At 44.6% G+C, this 23256-nt stretch overlaps 1 protein-coding gene across 4 annotated transcripts in view; it reads right to left on the bottom strand.

The window, feature by feature from the left end:
* The window catches only part of TOX2 (TOX high mobility group box family member 2), a 131475-nt gene that overhangs the window by 44995 nt on the left and 63224 nt on the right, over nt 1–23256 (bottom strand). For all 4 annotated transcript variants that reach the window (XM_030843518.3, XM_060284634.2, XM_060284632.2 and 1 more), the window contains exon 3: nt 1205–1450. In XM_030843518.3, coding sequence (XP_030699378.1) covers nt 1205–1450 — 246 coding nt within the window. The remainder of the gene's footprint in view (nt 1–1204; nt 1451–23256) is intronic.

The raw sequence follows: 23256 nt of genomic DNA, 5'->3' as shown, positions 1-23256 counted from the left end.
GATGTTTCAGTCTTTTTTTCTGCATCAGCTCATTTGAGTTTGATTACTGTCACTTAGGAATGAACTTAAGGGTTGTGACTAGCTGTGAAGGAAAAAGCAAAAATAAACACACATCACAGTCATTCAGGAGAAGTACTAGAATTCCCTTAAGGAGATTTTCCCATTGTACAAAAAAATCTCTACTGATCTTCTATAGGTCTTGATTGTTCAAAGCAACCATCCATGCTGAAGAATCATACATTTCCTCAGCATGGTATTCAGGATCTTCATGATCAGGCCCTGCTAGTTTTCACTCCTCTCTCCCTGTATAGCTCCATGTCCCTTCTCTCCAGCCCAATAAAAAGAATGACCTACATGCCACTCCTAAGCACAGCATGAGGCTCCTGCCTCTTGCTTTTGTACATGCTGTTCCCTCAGCCTGCAAGGTCCTTCCCTTCCCTGGTCTGCCTGCCAAATTCCCACACATCCTCAAAACTCTAAGTCAGTAATCACCCTCTTCCCTGCTAGCTGAAGCAATACGATATTTTAAAAATAATCTGATTCTATTTATATGAAATGTGCATAACAGGCAACTATATAGTAGATCAGTGGTTGCCTAGGGCTAGATGATGGGGGAATTTGGGGATGATGGTTAAAGGGTATAAGGTTTCTTTTGGGGGTGATGAAAAGGTACTAAAATAGAGTGTGTTGATGGTCACACAACTCTGTGAATATTCTAAAAGCTACCGAACCATATACTTCAAATAGGTGAATTGTATAGTAGGTGAATTATATTTCAATAATAAAGACTTTTTTTTTTGGCCACACCAAGCAGCTTGTGGGATTCTTAGTTCCCTGACCAGGAATCGAACCCAGGGCCCCTGCAGCAGAAGCACAGAGTCCTAACAGTTGGACCGCCAGGGAAGTCCCCCTCAATAAAGTCTTTAAAAAATAAAAATAAAGATGAGACTATACTATTAAAAAAATAATAAAACAAATAATACCGAGATATTATAAACTCAGCTTCAGAAATAAGTAGTGTGAGGACATAAATTTCCCTCCATGCCCACCTCCAATATTCTGCAGACCCCCATGCAAGTAACCAACCGAGCGCAGACCCTGCCCATGAGCAGAGGGTCCTCAGCAAGGCACTGACATGCTGCTCCCCATCAACTCCCTTTCCTGCTGTAACCAGCAGGAACCATGGCAGGTAAAAGGGACTCACCGTGGGCAGCTGGCCTGATAGCAGGTGGCTGTCCTGGGCCAGCATGTTGGACACCATGATGGCTGGGAGGTCCATGGCCTGGTAGGAGTAAGCAGGGAGCAGCCCGTTGGGCGTGAGGCCGTGGCACAGTGAGTGGTAGCCGGCTTCGTGGTCCCCCAGGTGCAGGAGGGATGGCTCCGGGAGGTTGGGAGGTGTTATTGGGGGGATCTCATAGTCTTCGTTGCTCTCGTTCTGGCTGTTGTAGGTCTAAAACATCAAAAGGGCATGTTGTTGAGGGTCAATGTCTTACAGCTGCAGAACAGGTTTGACAGCACCAAAAATAGCAACAATGATAACCCCTTGGCAAAGGAGAGAGGGGATGATCCCTCTGCAAGGCACACAGTCAAAATGGCCCAGTCAGACTCCTGACCCATCCCCAAATGGGTGCTTCCTCCTACTGTACAGCCTGTATACAGAAACCTGCCCTCCTGGAGAATGGGGTCAGCTCCTGTTCACCTGTTCTTCTCTGTTTTCCCACCAGATCTGGCCCCTGCAGCCCACCATGAATCCATCTGTCCACACCCACCCATTTTACAGATGGAAAAACTCAGGTCCAAGAGGAAAGCGGCCCTTGCAGGGCCAGTAGAAGAGCTGGGAGTGGAGCTGAAGTATCCTGACTCCCTGCTCCATGGTCTTCCAGGGCAGCTGGGCGACCTTCTCTTATATGTTCCCAACTGGGTCCTCTCTTGGTCTTTCTCATCTTGGTAAACGGTAAAAACATTCCCCCAGGAGCACAAGCTACGAGCCACACTGGACACCTTCCTTTCCAAACATTATTTGTTCCTTTTTCCCACCTCACTGCACTGACCAGGAAGCTCCATTACAATGCTGAATAGAAATGGTCAGAGTGGACACCCTTGCTTTTTTCCTTATCTTAAGTAGCTCAATATTTTTACCACTAAGCATGATTTGCCACAGGTTCTTACAGGTATTTTATAACAGGTTAAGGGCATTCCTTTTTCTTTCAATCATGCATCACATTTTAATTTTATTGAATTCCTTGTCCCTGCATCGACTGAAAGTCTCAAGTGACTTTTTCCTTGAATTCAGTTAATACGGTAAATTGCTACACTCGGTTTTTCTAATGTGAAAACAACCCTGCATTTCTGGAATAGACCCTACTTGGTCACTTTATGCATGATTAGATTTTGATTGCTGATATTCTGTTTAGGATTTTGGCATCTAGTTCACGAGTAAGATGGGCCTATGATTTTCCTTTTTCATACTGACTTTGTTGGGTTTTAGTACCAAGGTTATGTTAGCCTGGGGAATCATTCCTCCTCTTCTGTGCTCTGAGAGCGATTAGACCTAGGAGAAGAGTTATGTGTGAACTGCAAGACGGATCCAAGAAAACATGAAGGAGAAGTTTCAAGGTATAGAGGACAAAGTGAGGGTGTCTAATGGACATCTGTTCAATCAGCCTTCTGGAGGGAGAACAGTGAGAATGGGGCAGAGGAATAACTGAAGAGATAATGGTTGGGAATATTCCAGATGAAGGACACCAAAGGTCCTGGTGAATATGATAGTAAATCTTACAACAGTCATAAAATATAATGTGTAGAGAAGGAAAAAAACATGAAACCACAACAGCATACGAGAAATAAATCTTCTAACATCCTTATATTCTTTGGTAAATTAAGTATGTGTATTAAAATAGCTAGGGCAGTTGAAGCCCATTACGATATCTGGGTCTTGGTGGGTAGGCTCTCAGTAAATATTTGTTGGATGAGGTCACTGAGGGGGTGGGGATGGGTAGGATTCGAGTGGAGTTATGGTGGGAAGAAGGCCCACATGGTCTCTAAAACACCTGCTTGTTGTTAATGCCTCTCTTCTCGGGCATCTGTGAACCTCACCACAATTCCTGGGGAAGAGCCCTAGACTGCCCTTTATAGCCACAGAAACAGGCTCCGAGAGGGTAGTGCCTAGCCACACTCATGCCCCTACCTTGGACCCAGAGCCTAAGCCACCTCTTGCTTCCTGGCTCCCTCTGCAGGGATCCTGTGAGATTATTTCACGGGTAGGCAAACAGCAGGCCAGGAAGCAGTGCCACCTTGCTGGTGGCAAAGGGCATCCGGAGCCATCAGGAATAGGATCCAGTCTTCTGACCCCAAGATCTGGCTCCTTCCTACCACATGAAGTTGCTTCCGAGAGCTGGACCAAGCTCACAGGTTTGGGGACCGTCCCCTGCCTAGTTGCTCTATATGCATACAACCAAAGTTATATATCTCGTAGTGCACGATCTTAGCCTGTCATTGCTCTCTCTCAGCTCAGTTTCCACACTCGCACAAAGGGGGACAGGGGATGGGCTCATCCACCTTTCAAGCTCCATGGCTAAGTATACACATTAGCTGTTCTATCGATATCCATGGGATTTCAATCCAATTTGATGGGAGTCCCCCAGCTGGTGCCTGGGAGTAACAGAAGGACCAGGAGAGGGCCCAAGGAAGATCCCGTTTCTCCTGATCAAGCTTGACACATAGGTGGAAACCATGTCCTGGTAGGTCTCAGCTCTACCATAAACAATTTCCTTGAGCAGTTTTTTCAATCAGGGAATATAAATATCTAACATTTATTGAGTATATAGTATGTGCCAGGTGTGAGCGCTTTACAAAAGTTTAATGCATTTAATTCTCACAACATCGTTGTGAAGGAGGTTCTGTTATTATACAGCCATTTTATGGATAGAGACACTAAGGCACAGCGAGGGGAATTCACCTGCGAAAGTCACACAGTTAGAAAAAGGTCTCACTCCCTCCTCCCCTAATTTACACTGTCTGCAAAGGAAGGCAACGCTTTCTAGTCTGTGACTTGGACCCTGAGACTCTGGGTCCTAACAATCCTGAGAGGCAGTGCCGATCAAGGCCAAACTGAGGGCTTGGGCACCAAGAGACAGGCTTTGGTCCAGCCTTGTTATTGATGAGCTTGGGAAAGTAACTCCTCCCACTAAAAGGTGAAGATCAAAAGCCCGTTTTCTTACACAGGACCCCAATCCAATGCTCTCCCTTACTGTCTCTTACCCAGAATATAGCCCCCATTACTAGTTACTGATCACCCAATATATGGTGGGTGTTTTATGTGCACATCATCTCTAATTATTTTTTCTCCGTAATTTCCTAGGTGTGTAACAAATGGTATGTGTCTCTAATAGCCCAGCTGTGTCTACAGTGACCTCCTATGTCTCCTTAATTACAAGTGTGTGTCACCTATGATCTCCCTAATTCCCCAAGTGTGTCTAAACTGACCTGGGACATCCCTCAAATTCCCCAGGGAGGTCTACCTTGATGTGGGTGTCTCCCTAATTCCCCAGGTAGGCCTGCCCTGAACTATTTCTCTTCCAGCTTTATTAAGATGTAATTGACATATAAATCTCAAATTGTTAAACGCATCCTGTATTTATCCTCATTCACAGGTCAAAAAATAATCCCCATTCACATGTCAATGTAATTGACATGTAAATCTCTAATTGTTAAACGCATCCTGTATTTATCCCCATTCACAGATCAAAAAAATCAAGATCTAGAGGCTTCGCCCAGGTTACAGCTAGGAGGTAACTGGGTCTGATCCGTATCTTCTCGTATTGCTGTGACAGTAGCAACCTCTTTAAGGACCCTCCAAGCATCAGTCTCCCCCTCTGAGTCTATGTCCACTCTGCTCCCAGTGCCCATTCCTCAAATAAAGACCTTCTGAACACTCCCTGCCTAAACACTAGTATGTCTCTACTGAAAAAGAGACAGAAAGAAAGAGGTCCCTCCAAACATCTTAACATGGTCCCCAAGGGTGATGAAAATGCTTCAGATTGTATTTTGATGCATTTTGGTGCATATATGCAGGTGTTAATGTAACTTCACCTTTACGTGCCTCTCTTCCAAGACAAGATACCCAAAGGTCAAATGGTGTAATTTTGTGGTTAAGGATATGAATGGTACATAATTTGGTGAAGGGAGATGGATTGCTCTAGGGAGCAGAGAGGGGAAGGGGGAGAAATACCCCCAAGAAATCAGAAATGGCTGGAGAGAAAGCACTCTGTACCCTTCTATGCCTGGTGCCTCGCTAGTAAACCCCCCACCTCTGATGTGAATGCAACCATCCGCCCCGTCTGCACCCTCACCAAGACAGCTGAGCAAGGCTCTGGCCAAATTTCACCAGAAAACACGCTCACCAGCTCTGCGCGGGATCTTCGTGCTGCTGGGAACCGCTCCCTCCCACCTTGTTAATCTCCACGATGATTCTCCCCAGAGTAGTCCTCTAACTCCCTTTCTGCCCCTTTGCAGATGACCAGTCACCTTCTACTTCATTCACAGGGAAAACAGAAAATAGCTTCCAAAATGTCCTGACACCAGAACCACAAACCTGCCCATCTGGCACCAACTTGCCTCCTGTTTTGATGCCAGAAGAGCCATCCCTACTTCTTCCGAAGGCCAATCTCCCTACGTGTGTATGAATGGTCCTACCCCGTCCTTTCTCCCTCTGCCCCAAGGACCTTGGTCATTCCATTAACCGTTCTTGTTCCTGGCTCTTCGGCCTCCCCTCCCTGCTGGACTGACACAGGCTCAACTCTCTGGTCTTACACACACCCCCATCCCTCTGCAGCTGCCACCATCTCTCCTCCGGTCCACACCCATCTTCTGGAAAGGGCTGTCCTCACCCATTGGCTCCCCTCCCTTGTCTCCCATTCACTCCATAGCCCACTGCAACCTGCATTCTCTTCCCTCCATGCCCTCACCAACCAGTGAGCTCCATGGCACCAGATCCAACTGGCTTTCTTTTCCAGCCACGTCTCATCTGTCCCCTCAGCAGTGACAGTCCAACGAATCCCTTTCCTTCATCTTGCAAAGATCCCTCCTTTAGCCTCCAGGACCTCGTGCTTTCAGTTATCTGCCCACCTCCTTGCTTCTCTGTCTCCAGTGTCAACTCCTTCTCTGCCAGCCACGTTGGAGTTTCTTGGGTTCAGTCCTGAGTGTTCTGCTCTTCCTGCCCTACACCTTCTCCCCAGGTGGACCTCACACAGTCTCAGTTTCAACTTCCATCTTGATGCCGCATTTCCACCTCCAATTTTGGTCACTCATCTGAGTTCCAGATCTGAGCATCTAAATGCCTACTCAATGCTCCCACTTGATGTCTCACAAGCATCTCAAAGTGAACATGTGCAAAGCTGCAATCACGATGCCCCTTCCCCCAACCTGCACCTGTGTCTCCCTCATCCTCCACCCAGTTAATAAAGCCACGAACTGGGGGCTTACCTTCAGTCACCCCTCAAGTCCAATGAAACTCCTCTGAAATATCTTTTAAACCTATCCATTTCTCTCCATTCACACTATCTTGGTCCAGGCCACCAGCATCTCTTACCTGGGGAACCACAACAGCTTCCTTACTGGTCTCCCATAGCCCACTCTTGTCCCCACCAATCCATTCCCTTCATGCAGTCAAACGGGTCTCTTGAAAGATGATCATCTCACCACATAACTCCCACACTTACAAGGCTTTGACGGCTCGCCTCTGTCCTAGGATAAAGTCCATAGAACCAAACATGGCTTGTAAGTCTTCACCTGGCCTGGCTCCCATCACCCTTCTAGCCACAGGCACCTTTCCTGCCTCCAGGCCCTCACACAGTCTGTTCCTTCTGCTAGAATGCTGTGCCCGTCACTCGCTCTTCCTTCATCTGGCCCATTCCTACTCATCCCTCCGCCACAGGTTTGGTTTAAATGTCTTCCCTGACACTCTCTAGAGTGTCACACACCCTGCATTTCTTCTTGGAAGTACTCATCAGATTTGTAGCTAACTTCTTGTATAACTATGTGTTTAATGTTTAATGTGAGTTCTGCCGGGACAGCCCTTATATGTCCTGTTTTCCAGCAACTGGCGCAAAGTCAGAGCTAAATAATTAGCTGGATGGGTGAATGAGCCAGGTCCTACGGCAGGTGCCATAAGCATGCATCTCACTCGACCTTCGTGACTGCGCTAGAGGTGGCCATTACGCGGCTATGTAGCAGTAGCCATTAGGTATGTAGCCATTACTGCTGCTACAGGAGGCAGTACAGTGTAAGTGGTCCAGTGCCTTGAATTCTGGCTCTGCCACATACTAGCTGTGTGGCTTTGGGCAGGTTACTTAACCTCCCTGTGCCCCAGTTTCCTCGTATGTGAAAAGAAGGTAATAACAGTATATACTGTAGGGCTTCTGCAAAGAGTAAATGAATCAACATGCGTAAATTGCTCAGGACACCTCCTGGCACAGAGCCAGCCTGCTCCGTGACGGTTGTTATTGCTGTTGTTATTGTCCTTGCCAGGAGTTTCAGAGACATTAAGGAACTTCCCCAAGGACACAGGACAAGTAGACAGCAGCTCACCCACTCGGTATCCTCACTGTTTTGCCCACCGTGAATGTTCCTAACTCCTCACACCACAGGTCTGTGCAGCACAGGGTGATGTCTGGCTTCAGCCTGACCACCGAGATGGGTGAGGGGCTGACTGCCTTTAGATGGCACTCAGCCACAGGTATCATATCATCCCGGAAAGCAGAGTCCCAGGAAGCCTTCCCCAGACCCTCCCACAGCAACTCCCCTCCTCTCATTCCCCCTCCACAGCCTCATCTGTGCTCCCCATGGCATCCTTATCGCCTGCAATGATTTGCGACTCTTTCCTTCCCTTTAGCTTGTGTCCCCTCCCCACAGACTCCACGGGGGCAGGGGTTAAGGCTGTCTTGTCACCAACGCCTAGCACACAGTAGGTGCTCAATTAGAATGTGATGAATGAGCACATGAAATGGGAGGACGCACCAGGCTTTGGGTTTAGACTTTACCTGGGGGTTTCCATATCTGCCCCTCCCAACAGACTGGAAGTCCCTCAGTCACCCGCTGTTCATGTCTGTGGACTGTCACCTTCCTCTCTACTCCCTGCACCCACAACAGGTGCTGTCACATGGCATGTGACAGTAAATGCCAAATGATTGCACGAGTCCATGCCTTTCATTTAAAAAACCAAAACCTTAACACACTGGAACCAGCCCAAATGACCAGAAGCCTTTTCCAAAAATAAGCATATGTTGCATCAAAATATTGGAATCACACAATTATGACAATTCACTTAAAGAGGCAATTAGCCCACTTCACAATAACTAAACGTGCAAACACGTACATGCCTCCTCTGAATGCAATTAAATCCTAAACGCGTGACACCTGAATACCACCCCAGCCTGCTATGGATTCATACTGTGTGCCAGTCTCTGGACCCAGTATTTCCACACGCATTCTCCATTTAATCCATATGAGCTCTGCATGGAAGTGACTGTTCTCTCCATTCGGCAGATGAAGAACATGAAGCTCAGAGAATGAAGGTGTCCCGAGTTATTCTTGGGGTAACAAGAATTATTGTTGGGATTCAAGCCCATGTCTTGTGACTCTGAATCCATCATTTTCCCACACTGGGTCAGAGACCTATTCAAGACTCATATTCCTCACTTCCTCTAAGTAAGAAATGAACCACTCAGTGATGCCTAATTTGCTCTCCAGCACGAGTGTCCTCATGAGAATATAGAAAGAGATGCCAAGTTGTAAGAGCTCTAGAAGCTAAAAAGATTAGCAAATCTTACAGGGAAACTTCTGTAAAGAGTTGTCTTTTCCTATCCACCCATCCTCTCTCAAACACATTCCAGGGACTTCCCTGGTGGTGCAGTGGTTAAGAATCCACCTGCAAATGCAGGGGACATGGGTTTGAGCCCTGGTCTGGGCAGATCCCACATGCCGCGGAGCAACTAAGCCCATGTACCACAACTACTGAGCCTGAGCTCTAGAGCCCACAAGCCACAACTACTGAGCCCGCATGCCGCAAGTAATGAAGCCTGCATGCCTAGAGCCCATGCTCCGCAACAAGAGAAGCCACCGCAAGGAGAAGCCTGCGCACCACAACGAAGAGTAGCCCCCGCTCACCGCAACTAGAGAAAGCCCACACGCAGCAACGAAGACCCAACACAGCCAAAAAATAAATAAGTTAATTAATTAGTTTAAAAAAAATGCATTCCAATCACATTTTCATCCCACCATCCACCAAAACTGTCTGGCAAGGTCGCCAGTGACCTCCATGTTACTAAGTCCAATGGTCAGATCTCAGTCCCAACTGTCCACGTTGACCTTCTCAGAAGCATTTGACACACTTGGCCACCCTCCTTCTCCTGGGAATAAATTTCTTCAAGTGATTCTAGGACACCACACATGTTGCTCTTCCTAAATCACAGGCCTTTTCTTCTCCATGTCCTTTGCTGGTTCCCATTCTTTCCCTCAACCTATTAATGATGTCACAGAGCTCAGATCCCAGACCTCTTCACTAAATACACTCAGTCCTTGAGGATTTCATCTAAACTCCTGGCTTTAAATACAATTTGTATGCTGCTGACACCCCAGATCATATCTCCAGACCAGACCTCTCTCCTGAACTACAGGTTCATAGAGCCCACTGTATTTGACACCCTTGTTTGGATTTTAATAGACATCTCAAATTTAACACGTCCAAAAGAGAACCTGTCAATCCATGGTTTTCTCCTCCTCAGCTGATGGCAAGTCCATCCTTCCAACTGCTCAGCCCAAATGCCTTGGAGCTATCCTTTGACACCTCTCTTTCTCTCATACCCTACACCAAATCAGTCAGGAAATCATATTCGCCCCACTTTCAGAACAGATACAAGATGGAACCTTTACGGTCCAAGCCACCATCCTCTTTACCCTGGATGAGTGCAGTAGTCTCCTACCTGGTTTCCCTGCCTCCGCCCTTGCTTTGGTCTATTCTCATTCAGAGACCAGAATTATCCTGTTAAAATGTGAGGTCATGTCATTCCTTTGCTCACCACCCTCCAGTGGCCCCCTTCTTACTCAATTATAACAGGGTCCTCAGCAATTCCATTCCTGGGCATATATCCAAAAAAGACAAAAACACTCATTCAAAAAGATACATGCACCCCAATGTTCATAGCAGCGTTATTTACAATTGTCAAGGTATGGAAGCAAACTAAGTGTCCATCAACAGATGAATGGATAAAGAAGACGTAGCACATGTGTGTGCATATACATACACACACACACACACACACTACGGAATACTACTTGGCCATAAAAAGAATGAAATTTTGCCATTTGCAGCAACATGGATGGACTTGGAGGGCATTATGTTAAGTGAAATAAGTCAGACAGAAAAGGACAGACTGTATGGTATCACTTATATATGGAATCTAAAAATACAACAATCTAGTGTATATAACAAAAAAGACCCAGACGCACAGATACAGAGAAGAAACTAGTGGTTACCAGCGAGGAGAGGGAAGGTGGGGAGGGGGAGTATAGGGGTGGGAGTGGAAAAGAGTTATTATGGGATTATATGAAACCATGTGTGTGAAACTTGTGAAAACTGTGAAGCACTGTAGAGTTTAAAGAATCTTTCATTCAATAAAAAAAGAAGAGGGTCCTTATAATGGCTACATGGTCTACTCCCCCACTCCCACGTACATCCCTTTCAGCTTCCCGACATCACCTCCTAATATTCTCCTCGTTCATGCCAGTCTGGCCACACTAGGCATGATTCTGTCTCAGAGCCTTTGCACTGGCTGTTCCCTCTCTCTAGAATATTCTCGTCTTAAATATTCACTGAGCTCATTCCTTCACCCCTCAGGTCTTCACTCAAACCCCTGCTTCTCAATGAGGTTTAACCTCACTGCTCAATTTAAAGTCACAAACCATCAGCCACACTCTACTGTTTGTTTGTTTTTATCTCTTGTTACTTCCTAACATCCTGTATACTGGGTTGACCAAAAAGTTCATTCAGGTTTTTCATAAGATGTTAAGGAAAAACCTGAACGAACTTTTGGCCGACTCAATATTTTATCAGTTTATTATGTATTACCTGTCTCATCCCACTAGACTATCAGCTCCATGGAGGAGGAGATTTTCACCTGTCTTGTTCACTGCTGTATCCCCAATTTCTTCAACAGTGCCTGGCATGTCATGAGTACTCATAAAGTATTTGATGAATGAATAAATAAACAAATGAACTACTCATCAAATGCCAGAAGAAAGAGTGGTAAGAAAATGAATGGACTGGCAAACCATGAAGATACCCCCTTCTAAGGAGAAGGCTTACTTTTGGCTCTGATCCAAGGGTAAGACACAGGTTGAATCAGTCCAGCACTCCTCCCTTCCTGGAAGTGGTGCATGAAAAACTGTTATCGACTGTCCTTTGTGGGGAGTGAGTGGGAGTGGGGAGGAAGAGGCAGTGAGGCAAACAACAGGGCTAGGAGGTAGGGCTTTACCAACACGTGACATCTACCATACAGATGTGTGTTAGGAGGCTGCTAGAATCACCTTATTTCTCAATTCGTCCATTTGTGCTTTTCTTTCCAAATCAACTAAATAATGAGAACTCAGAGCAAAGCAATATGGCTGGGGGAGAAGGGGCATCCAGGAGACTGGCAGGTTTCTCATGCACCAATTCTAGGAACGGAAGACTACTGGACTGGTCCAAATGACCTTTGTGGCTTGCGCTTGGGTCAGAGACGGGTGAGCCTTCTCCTGGAAGTCCTAGGAGGAAAGGTCTTAATTGAACATCAAAGCCAATGAGTCCTTGAGATAGGGGAATAAACAAGCAAGGGAGCAGCCTCTGGGCCTTGAGAAAGGGATGGAGAAGAAAGAATCTAAGAACATCCATTGGACCAGAAGCCTGTCACAGTGATAAGCTTATGTTCCATGAAATTATCAGAATAAACTCATTTGCTTACCACAAGAAAATAAGTGAATCAAAAATTCAACCATAGGAAGTAACAAATATATATATATATAGATAGATAGATAGATAGAGATATATTCTTTTAAATAACCCTTTCCGAAACAAATACTTAAAGCTCAAACCTAGAGAATGAAAAGAAAATCAAGAAAGGGATTCTAGAAGGAGTGGTGAGCTGAAAAACTACTACAACTATATTAATTCAAAATAGCTGTTGATACTACAATTTATATTAATTCAAAATGGCTGTTGATAAGGTGACTGCAGGATTCAATGTGACTATCTTATAAGGATTCCTAAAATAGAAGAGGTATAGGACAGAATTATAAAACTAAAAATGATCACAAACTAAAAATCAACAGGATTTTGCTAGAAGCTATGCCTTCCTTAAAGAAGACTCCAAATACTGATTAGTTATTTATAGTGTAAGGAAAATTTAAGTTTAAATATTTTGTTCTAATTTTTTACACGTATTGAGTTGAAGTCCACATAACACAAAATTAACACTTGCGTGGCATTTAGTACGTTCATGTTTTGTGAACACCACCTCTATCTAGTCCCAGAATATGTCTGTCATCCCCAAAGGAAACCCCATACTTATTAAGCAGTTTCTCCCTACTCCCCTGGTCCCAACCCCTGGTAATCACCGATCTGTGTTCTGTCTCTGTGGAGTCACCTGTTCTGGATAGTTTCATATAAATGGAACCATACAATATGCGACCTTATGTGGCTTCTTTCACTCAGCATAATGTTTTTGAGGTTCATCCATAATGCAGCACATATCAGTAGTTCACTCCTTTTTTATGGCTGAATAATATTCCACTGTATGTATAAACCCAATTTGTTTATCCATTCATCCACTGATGGACATTTGGGCTGTTTCCACCTTTTAGCTACTGCAAATAGTGCTGCTATGAACAAGTTTGTGCATATATTTGTTGGAGTTCCTGTTTTCGATTTTTGGGGGTATATAGCTAGGAGTGGAGTTTCTGGGTCATGTGATAGTTTGATGTTTAATTTATTGAGGAACTGTCAAACTTTTTTCCACAGTGGCTGCACATTTTACATTTCCACCAGCAACGTCTGAAGGTTCCAATTTCTCCACATCCTTGCCGCCAACACTTACGTTGCATTATTTTTATTATAGCCATCCTAGTGAGTATGAAGTGGTATCTTATAGCAGTTTTGATTCGTATTTCCCTAATGACTAATGATGTTGAGTATCTTTTCATGTGTTTTTTGCCATTTGCATATCTTCTTTGGAGAAATGTCTTGAAGTCTTTTGTCCATTTTTAAATTAGGTTTTCTTTCTGTTGCAGTGTTGTAAGTGCTCTTTATATATTCCAGATACTAGACCCTTATAAGATGTATGATCTACAGATGGTTTTCTCCCATTCTCTTTCTTGATGATGCTCTTGATACACAGACGTTTTTAATTTTCACCGAGTCCAATGCATCTATTTTTTCTTTTGTTGCTCATGCTTTTGATGTCCTATCTAAGAACCCCCAGCCAATCCAAGGTCAGGAAGAGTTACTCCTATGTTTTCTTCTAAGAATTCTGTGGCTTTAGCCCTGAGACATAAGTCGTGGATCCATTTTGAAATAACTCTTGTATATGGCACGAGGTAGAGTCCAACCTCATTATTTTGCACATGGCTGTCCAACCGTCCCAGCACTATTTGGTGAAGAGACTGTTCTTTCCCCATTGACTGGTCTTGGCACCCTGGTTGAAAATCAATGGACCACAGATGTAGGAGTTTATTTCTGGACTCTTATTTCTATTCCATTGGTCTATATATCCATCCTTATACTATTCTATTGTGAACCACACTGTTCTGACTATTGTGCTTTTGTAGAAATTGGGAAGTGTTCTCCAACTTTGCTCTCCTTTTGCAAGATTGTTGTGGCTACTCAGGACCCACTGCAATTTCATAGGAACTTGAGGATCAGCTCTTCCATTTCTTCCTAAAAAGGCCGGTGGAAACTTGATAGAGATTGCACTGCATATGTAGATGGCTTGGGGAGTACTGCAATCTCACCAAAATTAAGACTGCCAGTTCATGAGCACAGGATGTCTCCCCCATTTGCTGAGGTCTTCTTTAATTTCTTTCAGCAGTGTTTCATAGTTTTCACTGTTCAAGTCTTTCACCTCCATGGTTAAATTTATTCCTAAATAGTTTATTCTTTTGCATGCTGTTATATATGAAACTGTTTTCTTAGTTCTTTTTTTTTTTTTTTTTGGATTGTTCATTGTTGGTACGTGGAAACACAACTGATTTTTGAATATTGATCTTATACCCCGAAACTTTGCTGCATTCATTTATTATCTGTTTATCATAATTTTAAAGAAAAGCAGAAATTCCACACTGCTGGAGGAACAACAATAATAACAACAACAAATGGAAAAGAAAATAGAACCTGATCAAACCAACAAAAATCTGAAAAGAAAAAAAGAAAATAGAAATGAACTATGAAACATGATAGAGAACCTTCAAAAAATGACAGTATTAAGACTAAATACTAGTAATCACAATAAATACAAACGATTTCAATTCTTTTATTAAAAGATGAAAAATTAATATTTTGATTAAAATAAATGAATCTAGCATATGACATTTATAATAAGCATGCGTGAAATAAAGTGACACAGAAGGTTAAAACTAAGCAGATATATCAGGCAAATAAAAAGCAGAAGTGGCAAAATTAATAACAAGTTAAGTACAATTTGGGGCAAAAGGCATAAAAGAGACTAAGAGTAATACTTAAGTTGATAAATGACACAATCCACTAAGAAGAAATGACAGACATAAACTTTTATGTAGACGGACAAACCACAGGAATATAAAACGCTGAAAAACTGTGAGAAGTACAAAGCGGATTTAACCAAACCATAAACATGAAGAGATGCTAACACGTCTCTTCAAAAACTGACAAACGAATCAGATAGAAATGAGTAAGGACAGAAGATTGAATAGCACAATTTCCTCTCTTGATTTGTCTCAAATTTAAAGAACACACATTCTTTTCAAATGTCCATGGAACACTTAAAAAACATGAGTATGTAATAACTACTCAGATAACCTCAAACTGTTCAAAAGGCAGGGATGATATAAGCCACATTCTAGGATCTCAATGCACTAACCTAGTTTTTAATTTTAAAAAAAAAGAAGGGAGAGAAGGAGGGAGCAGAAAAACATGGAGGGAGACAGACCCTCCTAAATACTTGGGCATTTTAAAAGCAATCTTCTAAATAACTTTTGGGTTAAAGAGGAAATCACAACTGAAATTACAGACAATGAGAACACTACCTGACAAAACCTGTAAGAGGTGGACAATGGAAAATTTACAACTTTTTACCTAAGTGAATTTATTGGAAGATAAGGAAGACAAAATAGATGAATTCAGCACTCAACTCAAGAAGCTAGAAATAGGAACAAAAGAAACCAAAAGTCAGTAGAAGACTAATAAAATAGAAAACAAACTTTAGAGAAATACAGGAAAGAGATGGTTTCTTGAAAAGGCTAACAAAAGAGTAAACCACTGACAAGAAAAGGAAAAAAGGACACCCAAAAAAGGAATGAAAATACATTGATTCTTTGAAAGTTGTTGAGAATTCCTTTGTGACAGAGTATAAGGCTATCATAAATGTTTTTTATTTTCAGCTTCATTCTGTTGTTTAAATCTTCTAAATAACTATTAGTTTTCTTTTTCTGTTTGATCTATTGGTTTCTGAGACAGGTAGGTCAAAACATTTCCACGATTGTGATGTCATCAATTTCTTCCTGTATGTCTGTCTATTTTTGGCTTCATATATTTCAGAGCAATGTGGTTAAGTATTTACATATTAATGATTATCGTATCTTCTTGGGGAAGGGTACCTTTCATTATTCAATGGTTTATCCGATTAGTGCTTACTAGAAAGTTCTCAGACTGACATTTGGATTACCCATTTCCATCACCCACCCCGATGCTGTATAGGCAGAAGATTCACTGAGGGGGGATCTATAGGAGTAGAGTGTGATTTGGCTTTCCCTCCATCCTGAAACCTCACTTTCGAGCCAAGTGAGAAAGACCCCAGTAGCGCAGCTTGTTGGGACTCGGAATGCAACACAAAAGGGGAGGCGGCACCTCCTTCCGTGGTGAGTCTGGTGAGAAAGAAAGAGCTCTCAGGAGGACCCAACTTGTGTCCCCAGAGTTGAGAGACTCTGTGACTAGAAGGTTTTGAAAGATGGGAGGAGAGCAGAAGCTGCCTGAAATGTCAGGGCCAGGAGAGATTGAGAGAATGAGGGCGAGTCAGAGAGCAATCTGCACGTCCCTGGTTTGGCAAGTTAAGGATATGTGAGTTGCTGAGGACAGGTGAAAGCTAAGGACAATGGCTGGCAGAAGGCATCTATAGAGGTCCCACCCAAGATGGTAGCCTGACAGGGCAGGGGGATCTCAGCAGCAGGAGGTATGTCAACAGGTATACCACCCACAGAGCAGGTCACAAGAGGTGGTGAGCTGCAGAGTGAATCCCCAGCTCAGTATGCCCCATGGAAAAGAGCCAGCGTGTGAGAGCCTGCTATAGCAGCAGGCACGGAGGGTAGGACTTCAACAGTACTAGTCAGCAAGAGGTTTTGACCCTAGCCCTTAATCCTGCCTTACCCTGTCCTGACCCTGGAGTCTCCAGCAGCATCATAGGAAATGGGAGTGGATGGAGAGGTAACAGACCACCCCCATGTCCACTGCAGGTTTCCAAGACAATGAGCCAGGAAGGAAAGAACATGGGATGGACCGCTGCTTTCTTGTATCCTGTGGAGTCCAGTCCGCTGAATAACCCAGAGTGACAGCAACAACACCTTATGTTGACACAGGACTTTGGGGTTCCAAATGCTTCCACATATTACAAATATTTTCCCATAAAAGCCTGAAGATTCTTGGAATACATAATCAGTGAGTACTTTTTCTTTTTTAATTCTACAGAAAGAACGCTGTCTTTGGACCTAGACTGACCTGGGGGAATTCCAATCCTGCCACTTACTTGCTGAGGGACCTTTGGCAATTTATCCCAACTACCTACTCCCGAGCGTCTTTATCTACAAAACCCCACCTAACAGCTGAGAGAATTATATGAGGAAACAGATGTGAAAACACAGGAACAGAAGTCAACACAAATCCCCTCCCCGGCCCCCAAGGAGGGGAAAAAAGAAAGACCTCAGGGTGTAAGCAGAACAAGTGTTAAATATCTTTTCCATTTTGGAAACTGAGGTTCGAAAAGGCAAAATGACTTATCCAAAGTCACACGGGTAGCATGTATGGTAACAAGGACAAGAAGCCCTGACTGTCTGGGGCCAACACATACTCTACCATTATTCATGCCCCTCCTCGCACGTACATCAATCCTGATTAGCCCAGGACAGTCCTGCTTTATGCCTCTTGTTCTGGGGTAATTTTTAATAGTGCCTTCTTTCACTTTAAAATTGTCCTGGTTTGGACAATTGTCCTGGTATGGCCACCTACCATCCTAACAAATTAAACCTACACCCTATAAAAACATCTCAGCTAGAGGACTGGCATTCAATTCAGTGTTTCCTGACTCTGTTTTCAAAACAAGGAAAATGGCATCTTACCCAAACCTGAAACCCCATCAACTGGATCAGGGCACCCAGCGCCATAACTTCTTATTATGTGTATAGTAATTTTATGGAATTCAGTGGGGACTGAAATGCAATTTTGTCAGGATTGTCTGTGTCCATAATGACCGAGTCAAATTAATCATCTTGGATAATACCCCTGTGTCACCCGTCCCAGAGATGTTTAATAGAATCTTTCTGATTCATGTCTCGCAGACCATCAGATCTGGAGTATTGCCACCCTTCTGAAAATCGGTACAATTATGTCTTCTTGTTGGGCTATCATTTTCCAGGACTAAAAAATGCTTCTTAAAAATAAATAAATAAAATCCCATGCCACATATAAGTGAAGCAGGAGTGAAAAAGCCATATTGTTAAAATTAAATGTGGATTCTGGAGGTGGGGGGGGAGGAGTATGTAATAGCTTTTTAAGCCTCTATTTACAGACAGAACCTCCAAGTCATGGCAACAGGGACGGAGGAGAGTGTAGAAAACTCTCTCACTGGTGGGCCTGATCCTGAAATGCTTGGATCGCAGCAGACAAAGGCATCATAATGTGACAAGGACAACCAGTCACACTTGACATGAGTTTTGTTTACTAAAACTATATCTGGGAACAAACATGATAATCCCTGTGTGTTTTTTTGCTCAGAAAATTATCTGAGTCACTTTAAGGTTCTGGCAGCTTTCCAGACTGATACACTTGTGGGGAATGTTTCTGGAAAAATGAGGAATTAGCAGTGGGGTTCCCTTCTTTAGGAGGAATCAGTCCCAGCAGAACTGAAGTAGCAAGGCTGGGGATAACCTGGGGCCACAGCTTTTGAGTAAGAGGGAGTGGCCTGAGCAGTAGGCATTACCCCATTTTACAGATAAACAAGCTCACTTTTCCAGTAAGTGGCAGAGTTTTATTTTCATAACATATTTTTTTACAATCACATATCCAACTGCCTCTTTGACACGTTCCCTTGGATGTCCTAGAGGACAGGTCTGCAAATTTTTTCTGCAAAGGTACAGATAATAAATCTTTTTGGCTTTGTGGGTCAGTCTCTGTTACAACTATTCAACTCTGCCGCTGTAGCATGAAAATAGCCATAGACAATATTGAAACTAATGAACAAAGCTGTGTTCCAATAAAGCTTTATTTACAAATGACAAGTGGTGGGCCAGATTTGGCCCATGGGCCATGGTTTGCTGACCCTTGTCCTAGAGGTGGTTTTTCTTCTCCATAGAACTTTTAGCATCTAACACACAATATTCTTGAATTTTTAAAGGTACTTATTGCCTGTTCCTGTCACTAGAATGTGAATTCTGCTGTTTGGTCACTGATTATCCCAAGGGCCAAGGACAGTGCCTTGCACATAGTAGGGCCTCAATAAACATTTGCTGGATGAAATAATACATGAATGAATGAGAATAGGGGTTTTGGACTATTGTGTTTGCTGCTGTATCTCCAGCACCTAGAACACTGCCTGGCACACAGTAGGTACTCAGTAGACTTTTTTTTAAATGAATGAATGCATGAATGAATTTACTGATGGCCCACTGTGGTAGAGGGCTGGGCTCTGCACTATTTTCCCTGTAAGTTCTAAGAAGTCAGCAAAGGTCTAAGGTGGTCTTCTCCTTAGAGATGCTGCTTAGTACAAAGTAATTCTAACTTTTCCCATGAGGGTCTCTTGGTTCCCTGTCCCCATCTTAGAAATCATCTTCCCATGAATGTGTCTGAATTCCAGCTCTACCCTTGGCAGTCTGTGTAACCTTGGGAAAGTCACTGCTCCTTTCTGGGCCTCAGTTATACCACCTGTGAAAAGAGGGATTTGGACCAATGGATTTTTTTTTTTTTTTGTGGTACGCGGGCCTCTCACTGCTGTGGCCTCCCCCGTCGTGGAGCACAGGCTCCGGACGCGCAGGCTCAGTGGCCATGGCTCACGGGCCCAGCTGCTCCACGGCATGTGGGATCTTCCTGGACAGGGGCACGAACCCGTGTCTCCTGCATCGGCAGGCGGACTCTCAACCACTGCGCCTCCAGGGAAGCCCTGCTGATATTTCTGATGCTGTTTTTAATCTCCTGTGCCCAGCATGTCCTGGGTGGATGACTTTGGCAAGCTGTTTTACATTCCTGAAAGTCAGTTTCTTCATCTGTAAAATGGGTACTTTAATAGCACCTCATGGTGACTACCATTTGCCATGCACCAAGCCCTATAATAAAAACTTTGGGTATAAATGTATCTTATTTACGTCTCCCCACATCATTTTGAGGAACTTCTAAAGATAAAATTGAGGCTCAGAAAAGTTGGTTGACTTGTCCAAGGTCGCCCAGCCATGAAATGTCAAGACCAGAATTTGAGCCCAGGTCAGTTTGTCTTCCCCTGTCATTACCTTTATAACTCATCTGACCAACAACATCTCTTTATTGTTGCCCATGATGGGCTGAAACCTCACTCAGAGCCACTAGACTCCATCTCAGGGGCCCCTTCAGCCTAGGGGCAACTCAGCCAGGTGGGAGAGACCAGTCTCTGGCCACTTGAAAAGACACTAGGGACTTTCCTGGTGGTGCAGTGGTTTAGAATCCACCTGCCAATGCAGGGGACACGGGTTCGAGCCCTGGTCCAGGAAGATCCCACATGCTGCGGAGCAACTAAGCCCATGTGCCACAACTACTGAGCCCGTGTGCTACAACTACTTAAGCCCGCGTGCCTAGAGCCAGTGCTCCGCAACAAGAGAAGCCACCGCAATGAGAAGCCCACGCACCACAACGAAGAGTAGCCCCCGCTCGCTGCAACTAGAGAAAGCCCACACGCAGCCAATAAATAAATAAATAAATAAATAAATAAATAAATAAATAAATAAATAAATAAAAAGACACCAGTCCCTCCTAGAGTCTCAGGCAGGGGGTGGAAGAAGCTGACCCATCAAAAGACATAATCTAGAAGGTCCCTCAGAGGCATCCATTCAGCCCACATTCACAGATGCAAAAACCAGGGCTCAGAGAGGGCGCATGACCTACTCAAGGGCACACAGTGAGAGAGGCTGAAGAGGTCCAGAGCCAGGACTCAGCACCGTCCTGGAAAGGTCCCCCATCTGGCCCATTTCGACTTCCTGATCACTGGGTGATCTTGCATTGCAGCAATGAACAAGTGTGTTAAATCAGGGACTCTCCTACCCTCCCCAGCAAAGACTCAGGCCCTACAGAGGATGCTGAGTTGCGGGTGGCTGGGAGTGGCCGAGGGGTGCTGTTTTAAAGAAAACCCTTGAAATTATGTCTCCAACCCAATGCTGTTCCCTCCCCCAACCCATAAACTTCCTGCACCATCTTCATTGTTTCCATCCCATTTAGAGAGAGTGAACGTTTCCTGGGATTCAATTTCTCTCATAATAGTTGGAAGGAAACAAAACTACATGCTGTAAACATTCACTGCATTGTACGAGAAACCTCAGCATTACAGGGGAGGTGTAATAAGTGCAGACCCAGGTCTCCCACCCCCAAGCCCCCACCCCACGAATCCATCCCCAATGCCTCCCATGCCTGTGCCCTCAAATATCTAAACATCTCACAGCCAGGAATCTAGAGCTTTAAAATAAATATATATATTTTAGCTATTGGAATACATAATTAAGATTGGTGAGGTGTAAGTACCGACTCCTTCCCAGCGGTTTTCTCTCAATGAAAACAAGAGAGGCTGGGCCATTTTTCTGAGCACGTGTGTAGGACAGATGAGGGAACATTCCTTAGTTCAGCCTGACATATACTCAATTCTCTCCATATACACATCATGGGGTTTTTTTTTTTTCCTTCCTTGCATTTTCTTCTCCAGCTGCGAAGTGATATTAAATTTCATCAGATTTGAACAAAATCTGTGGTCTTGAAACAGTTTCCCTTAAGGCCCCTCATATTTATTCAGAATTCATGAATCATGTTCCGATAACAGAACCGTAATTATTTTTAAAGTGTGATGTTTGTGGCTTTAATAGGAAATGCTTGCAAAAGGCCTTTTCTCTTTGCTTGTTTGTAATCTTAGCAGTAATCACTGCTGTTCCCTTCTCTGCACCACAGCAGGCAGAACACAATTTCATTTTCATATGAATCGGGAGCTCTTCACCCAGGTTTTAATTAAAGCAATAAAATCCATGTCATCTTTGCCCTTTACGATGTACACAGATTCAGAGGCCAGAGTTACTAAGCCTAGAATCTTAGATTTCAACAGTGGCAGGAGGTCTCTGGGTCCCGGGACATTTGCTGGAGGTATTTTTGTTTGTTTCAAAAAGACTCAACCACCCCTCTCTCTGTGGCTGCAGTTTCCTTCTCTGTTAAACAGGAAAGCAACCATACCTACCTGAGATGAAATGAGACCAGCCACGGAAAACATTTAGCCCCAGTGCCTGAGCCCAGGGAAGTTCCCAGTAAATGTTCATTAGCAGCAGCAGCATTATTTAGGGCTGGAAAAAGCCTACAGACCATCTGCCTTCATTATTCTCAGGAGGGGACTGAGGCTCAGAGAGATACCAACACCAGATGAAGGGAACAGGGCAGAGCTGAACCTGGAACCCAAAGGTCCTGGCTCTTTCCTCGTTCTGGGCATCCTACACTGCCCCCTGCTGGAAGGAGGCTGCGCATCGACCCAGTCTAGGTCTATGCTTGACCCAAGTGGTAAGAAAAACAGACCAGGCACCCCTGCGGATGGGGCTGACATCCTTCTCTTTCTCCAAGGTCCCATCCAGACCACTGTCTACCTTCCCTACAAATCCCACCCCACCCCACTCAGCTCCGTCAGCATCCAGCGGCTCATGCATCTCCAGCTCACCTCCTTTCCCCATCATGCTCCCAGCCTTCAGATCTAGGCTCTGACTTCCCATCCATCGCAACCCAGCACCATCCCAAGTCCCTTCAGCTCGGCCACCACGCTGATGCTGGGCTCTCAGCTCCTCACTCCCCAGGAACATCTGCTCCACTCTGTCAACACCCCCTCCCCAGACACACCCAAGACTCCATCAATGCCCATGGCTGCTCACCTTCGAATCACCACCCGCTTCCCACTCTGTGACTAAGGTGTCCTCACTGTCCAGCACCTCCCTCAGGGATTCTCTGAGCCTGGGGTTCCCTCTCTTCTGTCCTTACCCAGCTTGGATTCCCTGGTCCTTCACTTCAGTCTCTCTTGGGCAACGAAGCTTGAGTGTCCTTCTGGTACACCTGCCTGGCAAATCCTTGCCCTGGATTCACCCAACTGTCTGCCCTTACAGCACCTGCACCAAGAACTCAGTCTTCCACAAGCCATGACAAATATCGCAGACCGCCCCCATCCCCTTAGACCCCCCGTGCCCTGACTGTCAGCAGGTGACCCAGCAACTCACCAACCTCTCTGAGAAGACAGGTGCATACAGGGGTGGACGCCCTCTGCTCCGAGCCATCCCATCTACAAAGCCACACTCCTTTCCTCCTTGGTCCCTGCTTCTGGCCAAGGCCAGAGCTTCTACCTCTGGGCAGGACCCACCCCTCCCACCCTCTCCCAAAACTTAAGCCATCAATTAACTCTTTCCTGTCCTGAGCCCTGAGCATCACCTCTTTTCTGGATGCCTTCCATCAAGATTAATTCTAAAGACTCTATCATCTTTAAAAAATCCTTCCAAGGAGTCCTCATCTCACTGAGT

This window comes from Globicephala melas, chromosome 15, assembly GCF_963455315.2.
Source record: "Globicephala melas chromosome 15, mGloMel1.2, whole genome shotgun sequence".
Classification (NCBI taxonomy): Eukaryota; Metazoa; Chordata; class Mammalia; order Artiodactyla; family Delphinidae; genus Globicephala; species Globicephala melas.
This window is presented reverse-complemented; position numbering and strand designations above follow the sequence as displayed.